Source organism: Trachymyrmex cornetzi, unplaced genomic scaffold (assembly GCF_001594075.2).
Source record: "Trachymyrmex cornetzi isolate Tcor2-1 unplaced genomic scaffold, Tcor1.1 scaffold15, whole genome shotgun sequence".
NCBI classification, from domain to species: domain Eukaryota; kingdom Metazoa; phylum Arthropoda; class Insecta; order Hymenoptera; family Formicidae; genus Trachymyrmex; species Trachymyrmex cornetzi.
The window spans coordinates 1019478-1027391 of record NW_017296091.1 but is presented as its reverse complement, the minus strand read 5'-3'; the positions used below and the strand labels follow the sequence as shown (position 1 = coordinate 1027391).

The 7914-nt window shown below is 37.5% G+C and overlaps 1 protein-coding gene across 4 annotated transcripts in view; it reads left to right on the top strand.

Annotated features, from left to right (window-relative positions):
• The first annotated feature begins 374 nt into the window (after positions 1-374).
• tup (LIM1_Isl and LIM2_Isl domain-containing protein tup) overlaps positions 375-7914 on the top strand; it is a 38131-nt gene continuing 30591 nt past the window's right edge. For all 4 annotated transcript variants that reach the window (XM_018502860.1, XM_018502859.1, XM_018502858.1 and 1 more), the window contains exon 1: positions 375-1826. In XM_018502860.1, coding sequence (XP_018358362.1) covers positions 1712-1826 — 115 coding nt within the window. In that variant the 5' untranslated portion in view covers positions 375-1711. The remainder of the gene's footprint in view (positions 1827-7914) is intronic.

Sequence of the window (7914 nt, the reverse complement as noted above, 5' to 3'; positions counted from 1 at the left end):
AGGATGCGTGGAGTCGCGGAGGATAGGCAGGAGAGAGGATAGGGCACACGCGCGAATCGATTAGGTGCGCGTCGGCCATTTTGTTGCCGGTTCGCCGGGCGGCCGCGGAGGCGTGGATCCCGGACGGCGTCGACTCCGCCGCGAGGACGAATCGTTCGCTGTCGCGCGCCGCTCTCTCGCGCTCGATAGGAACGCCCGAAGGTGGTAGGGAAAGTTATAGAGATCCGCCGCGAGGTCCTGGTGAAGAGGTAGGGGTATCACGGCTCCGCGGTGGGAGCGAGCGAGAAAGAAATAGAGTGGATGGTGGGGATGGGGATCCGGCAGTGGGGTCCGGTTAGGTTGGGTTGGATTCTCCAGCAGACTATAGCGAGACACCTAACTGGCAGTCAGTGGCTCCCGGGGCCCCGCGTCGTCAGTCTCGTTGGAGTAGTTTCGTGTAACCGTGTCGTCTCTCTTCTCCTTTCTCTCTCTCTCTCTCTCTTTCTCTCTCCCTGTCTCTTTCACTCCCTCCCTTTCCATCTGTCTTTCTCTTGATGCCTGCCCTTTCTCTTTCTCTTTTCACCTGCCCCCCCTCTTATCCCTTCGTCCCCTTCTTTCCTCTCTCTCTCTGATCTCTATACCTTTCTTGAAACGTCTCGTCCAGTTTCTGCTACAATGATTGTTTCTTTCGTTTGCCCTTATCATTGTCTGTTATCGTTCGATTCGTCTCCCCAAAGGTTTCAGTAACGGAATATCGCGCCACTTCTCGCCCGGCGTTGCTGATGAGTGATGAGAACGTCGTAATCGTGTCGAAATTCCGGTATAAAGGGACCGCAAGTAGCCGATTTCGGAGCCAGTTACTCCGGCAAGAACGTCAAACTCGATCGCAGAGATATCAGGAATGTTCTTCCAGTTCTGTACAGTCATCGATCATGTCTATGATCGCATTTACATCTGACAACACCACGAGAAACCTCTCGTCGAACTTACAAGATAAGTTTCGCGACATTCAGGGAGTGCGTGTCGAAGTGTGGTGATTCGACGGAGATCCCGTTGTATCCCGAAGAAGAATCGGAGCAAGAGGATCGAGTGAAAAACCGCGCGAGAGAGAGAGAGGAGTCGAAAGTGCCAGGTGAACTGAGGGAACTCTCGACAAAGCAAGAGGTCGTGGAAATATAAACAAATAGCGAGTTACAAATAAACTTTCAACGAACCCCAAGAAGTCGTGAAGGTATTGGTTGAACTGAACGGTCGAACAACAAGCCGGAACAACAGACGGAGCGCCAATCACCCTCGGTAGAGATTAATTTAACTGCCTTCGAAATTCGTCAAAGTTTACCAACAAATGTTTCGAATATTTACCATTTCGATGAAACAATTATAATACAGATCGTTACGTCGATATTATATGGTTCGTTGAAAAGCTTATCTGAAGACACGCGTGATTGTCTGCTTCTAAATTGCATAAGAATTGAGTTTTAATCCGATGACGTAGTAAAGCAGCAGAAAAGTCTGAAACTCTTGTATCCAACGTGTTGTACGTCGGGGACGATTCGACCCCCCCGGTGAGCTTCGATAGCGCTCTGAAGGTAGCAGACACGTCGGGCCGAAGTTTCGCGAGTTTAAAGGGTACGGCCGGTGGTCGGCGTACGAAGGCTTCAAGATTGCTCGAAAACCGTCGCGCGAGGTGCGCAGGAGTGGCAGAGCTGCGGAAATAGGGGCTGCCGGCGTGATGCAGCGGGTGGGCGCAGCCGGGGGGCCCGGGCCCATCGGCTTTCAGGGCCCTCCGAGATCGCTGAAAATTTCACCGGTCAATATACAGGACGAGCCGGCCGATCCCACGCAGAGTGAGTACCTGTTCTCTTCTCTACTTTTCACGCAGAGATTTGAAATATTATGTGCAAGGAAATATATATCTCTTATTGTCAAATTTACTAGCGAAACTAATTGTTCATTTTGAACCTGTAGACTTGACGTGGGTCTGTTGAACTGATGCAATTAAATCCTTTTGGAGCTGATAGTTCGGAATACCCTCTACAGTGATTGTTTGAATAACGGAATTGAGTAAAAATGACTACGTTCGGCAGCTTTGCAAATGTCGTGCAAGTTTTAGCATTCGTCTTGTCGAGTTCGTTACTGATCCAACTGTATAAACTAAAGATATTAAAGAATCTCACAACAATTGCAAAACCGCTTTTTCTGCTGAACGCAATCATTCAACTTTCTCCATGAAGCAATATTAAGAATATACATTGTTATATAATTGAATCTACTATATTAGTTCTGAAATCTTGTATTGTTGTAGCAATCGTCATTTTACAAAAATGTCAAGCAATTCAATTTTTTTTATGTTACATCTGCAAATTTAAATTATTCGCATTAAAATAAATTTAGTATTCATTCTTTTTTATATGAATTACATCATGTTGGTTCCTTTAAATGAAATAATGCGTTTTGATCAACATGCATGTATTATTTTAGATTAATACCGGGGGGAGCAATCAATTTACAATTTCATCGATTTTTTTTATTCCACAGAGAGTTTTGGTTATTTCTTATTTTATACAGTTGATCAGTCTGACTTCCGAGAGGCTCATATGATACTAAAATATACAAAGGAGCTTCGCGACGCGTAAGAACAAATTGCCGTTTTATGTCCCTCATAAAGTAAGCTTAATAAAAGCATAAAATCTGTACGAAGCAAGATAGACGTCACTAGATGTGCACAATAATATACGTTCTAAGTATAAAAATAATGAAATGAGACACGCCGGTCACACAAGATAGAGTATTTTCCATTCCTTCGATCTCACCGATCTTTATTCGCGAAAATCGCGTACATGTGCAACGAATCGTTTTAATTTTCGTCCAGAAAGTGAATAAATCTCGTCGTGACTAACTCCATTAATTCTACATTGCAAATAATCTTGTATTCGATTGAAACAGTTTTTTTTTTTAACGATAATGGTAATTTTTTTCTATCAATTAACTACGATTTGCACGGTTTGCTACACCGTCGCTGTTTAAACGTTTAAAAAAGTCGATCGCTTGAAAATTAGCTCAACGTATCACTTCGTTGCGCGCACGTCGTAATTAGATGGTCAAATAATCCTCTCGTATTCATTATTTATCTACGTTAGCGTAAATCAGAGGACAAATGTATTAAATATGAATAATAGATATCCGATATATATATAATTATTTATACAGTTAAAAATTATTATTAAAAAATATTTTTTTAATATATACGTTTCTTTAAATATCTTCACACGGTTAGCTGCAGTTTTCATGATTTAATCTTGTCATTTATATATTCTACTTTCAAAAAATTTATTATTATTTTCTTGATGTTTGTGATCGTCATAGGTATGCCAGTAACGCAGCCTTAATAATAAAACGCAACAATTTTACGATTACCTTCTGCTAAACGATAGTATAGACTCTTAGATTTGAAATCGCAGAGAGCGAAAAAAGGATTCAACGGCAACGACGAATACACGTCCCGAATGATTAAACTGAGTGTCTCGCGTTTAACGCAAACTGCACGCGCAAACTATGCCAAACTATGACACCATAGCCAAATTATTACACGTAGGATGTTGAATATTTTGGCCCGAGTGCGTAAGAATGCGAAAAGGCCTCTTTTCATGTGACATCATTACAATTCTGTTGGCATTGAAATTACCGGGAAGTCGTCGTACGCGTGTCTAGTCATCGCAGGTGAATAAAATCTTTTTGTCGCGTGATAAGACGACAGTTAAAGTCTGCGTGATTTATGAGCGACTTCTCGCGTTGCAGCGCGAATCATAAAAAAATTGCGCTTTCAGCATACGCAAAAAAAAAAAAGAAAGAAAGAAAGAAGGAAAAAATCACTGGTCTTGGATCCACGGATGCTTTTCGAGCAATTTATAGTTAATGAAGTGCACTTGTGGTAAATAAACCTTGGGACATCGTCCATTACCAAAGACGCATATCGCCTACGTATTTTCCGACGTAATATTGACCATAAATCAAGGATAGATGGTCGCAAGCAGGACAGGCAAGGGTGAAGCATAACGGACGTGAAACCTGTTAATGTGCTTGTAGAAATGCGCGATCGACAAGATCAATCGTTAATTATCTTGCCGCTTAAAAGCGATCATAGAAATGCCAAAACATGTCTGAAGGAACTTTGATATAATTTCCATCGTTATACGTTATCAACGCTGTTCATCTTGTCGAAATGCTCTTCGTTAATGTGGCCAAAAATCTTCATCGACATGCTGTATGCTAATGTTACGTCGCATGCATAATGATAATGTTAATCCAAGATGCAAATTATCGCGGCAAGTCGCGGCACCCGTTCAGCAATGAACACGAGATTCTTTATCATTTAACATATTTCTTTGTTACATTATCGGAAAAGCTTCTAAATATCTACCGACGACAAACGTCGTAATTCTAAATTTCAAAATAATAGATTTAAAAACAATTGTTGTCTACCCAAATTCTAAATTTCGTAATTCTAAATTTCAAAATAATAGAACTAAAAACAATTATTGTCTACCAAATTCTGGCATTCAGAGGAAAACCATCACACTACAACGATTATACATTCAAGTTATATTTTTTGTATTGAAACTTCATTATCGTATCATTTATTGAGAGAAAAGTATTTAGTATTTGTGATTTTAATTACATGGAAAAGTAATTGTGGTTAGAAACTCCATTTTTATAGTTATTATTGCTGTAATAGTCAGTAATAACAATTATATTTACAATTCTGTATGAAAATAATATACGGTTGTCCCCAAAAGCGACTATAAAATTATAGCTGTTTAACATTACAGCAGTAATAACTATAAAATTGAAGCTCCTAACCATAATTATCTTACCATGTAGTTGTAATCACAAATACCAAACACTTTAATTTCTCTCTATAAGATAGTATCTGTTCAAGCGCGCAAACATTATATACGTTAAATATAGAACTCAAGTTCGTAGTAATATAATAATCAACTATATAATTTAATCAAATGTCAATACTAAGCAGATATAAGTTATTAAATTTAATAACTATAACAACTTATTAATTTGATATTTAACTACTTATATTTGTTCGATAATGACTTTTGATCAAATTATAGTTGATGATTATGTGCGTTGTTTCCAGCATCTTTTGTGCTATATTTAGAAACTAAATTAATATAAGAATGATGGAAAATTACAAAAAAAATTGCAAATAAAGAAAAATGAGTAGATATGTAACACCAATAAATATATGGAAGAGACAGAAAAAAAGAAGAAAGAAATATCAATTTTTACTTCACCAATACATCAATGATTTCGATCTAGGATATAAAATTTATAGTACTTACCACTAAATTCGGGATGGGAATATGTTTGATGTTATGTTATATAACTCGGGGAACTTATCGTTGTACGATATAGAGTGAATGATGCCGCTCACGCAGGAGTCGGCGAGCCTTTTCCACGTGCAACCGTATATGCTCGTGTGCTCATTTATTATTAACGCGAGTTATCGCATTTTCATAATCGGATACATGGAATATTCAACGGCGCGAAACGATTCGCCGATGATTTTCTGTAATTAAATGTTACAGTATTGCGTTTAACACGTGTTTTTCGCGCGCGCGCGCGAGCGTGCGATCCGACGAAGTCGCAATTATCGCGGGGGCAACATTAATATCAGTTGTATTTATCACTTATAATTATTGCGACGCTATATTATTCGCGAGAAAGAATGGTGGAGTGCATGTACGATCGCACGAGCGCGTCAACGATACGATCGCGCGGTCTTTAATTTATGCTCGCGATTAATTCGATAATGTGTTCAATGAGACGGATGAATAATTAAGTCGATGACCGCGATGTAGGCACCGCCGAGAGAACAAAGAATAATTAAATTAACGGAATTGCGAGATCGTAGTAATGCGAGCTCGCAGTGTAATCTCGATGCGAGACCAATGTTCGATGCAACATGAAAAATCGATGTGAAAAGAGATCTGTGTTATTTCATACCATTTCGATACCTCTTTTGACGAATAGACATAGTTTGTTAATTGGAACACTTGATGCTTGAAAAAACTTCGGCAAACAAAAGTCTCTGGCTAAGTTTAATGGATATTTCAACTCACACATCTCAGTGATATCTTAAACTTGCAACATAGTAATGAATAAGTTCAGGTAATTAGATTTTAATATTGTGTGAAGAATATTCAATTTTATATTCTAAATGTGAGTTTAATCATTGGCTAACAAGGCGGTTATAATCGAAATTTCAGTAATTAATCGAAGTATAAAATACAGTCACTTGAACTGAAATTTCGTGAATTTGCTAAATTCCTTTGTTTTCACCTGACCACGTAATACATTCTCCAATTTAGTTGTGCAATCGAAAGTAGGTTCAGCCAGCTTTATAATTCGAGATTAGACCGACGAAAATATAAATTAATTAAAACAAATAATTCTATTTTCGGGCAAAGCGGATCTTAGTGCTTAATAATACTAATAATAATATACAAATTTTTGCAAATACAACGGAAAAAAATGTATTTACAAAAATTTGTACATTAATATTATATTAAACATTAAGATCCGCTTAGATCGACAATAGGATTACTTCTCTTAATCAGCCAGTTTTTCTACAAGTACATTTCCACTTCCCACGTTTTGATAATCGCTTCCGATAATCAAAACGCGGAAGAGAATAGTTACATTACGGTCTTCTTCGAAGAAGGAAAAATATTTTCTGCCACATAAATATTTTCTACTTCGTGCGAATAATTTACTATTGCAAACAGTTTACTTTTTGAACATAAATGGACAACGTTTTTTCTTGTAAACGTCGTGCTATATAATAAATGTAATAAATAAAGTAGATAGTATATAATGAACATAATAAAACATCGAGAAAACCGAGAAAAATTTACTCGCATTACTTACCGCGGTGACGGTCGGGAATGCAAAAACCCGTCGATCTTCCACCTCCTTCCCTGCCAAGTCCCGCGGCGAGATACAGTTTGCGTCGGTTTTAATTAACGACTCATACATTTGCATGATTAGATCCTGAAACAGAGTTACGCGGTATCAGTATTCTATACATGGGAAACGACCACGACGTTAACGCTGGGATTCCTCGCTCGCCGACGCACATAATTCTGTCCCGCGACGTTCATTTAAATATTTAAAAATATCCGTCTTTCTTTATTTTTTCCTTTCATTGTCTAAACGCGCACATTTGCGTGTCGCCGATTTATCATTTCATGTAAGTCAAAAGCAAGTATACGTAATTAGAGAAAACATGCGCGATGTAAACAGCAACGTTCTACAATTTTGTTTATCTGGTTATTTGTCTCCTGATGAGGCACACAATGGGATGAGCATTCTAATCGGATCATAGATACCTATACCTGAAAATACCTGAGATAGAATGTTTGGAAGATCTAAATTTTTTGTTTCGAAGGTCTAAGTTTTTTACTAACAGACTCAAAAATATTTTAAAAAAAGATATAAATTTGTGAGTTATTATAAAAAAATTTCATAAATTTTTTAAGAATTTTTCAAATAAATATTAACGTATCATAAAAAATTTATGTATCATAAAAAAAGGATGGGATTTAATTCGTAATAAACTTAACATATTCGCAACTGATGCTGTAGTACTGTTTTTTTTGAGAATTAAATTTTGTAACGTAGAACCACATCTTTTATTTATGACAGGCGGCAATGAACGTTTACCTGCATGTTAATTTATGCTTATTTTAAGTTTTTTTTTCCAAGATTCGTATAATGAATGTAATTAACTCAAAATCGAAAATTCTGTATTAATATTCTATATAAAAGCACATGTTACTTTTTATTTATTTTCTCTTGTACACGGAGAGAATTTTCTTTTAAAATTTACCCTGAAAATATGACAGTCGTGGGACAACA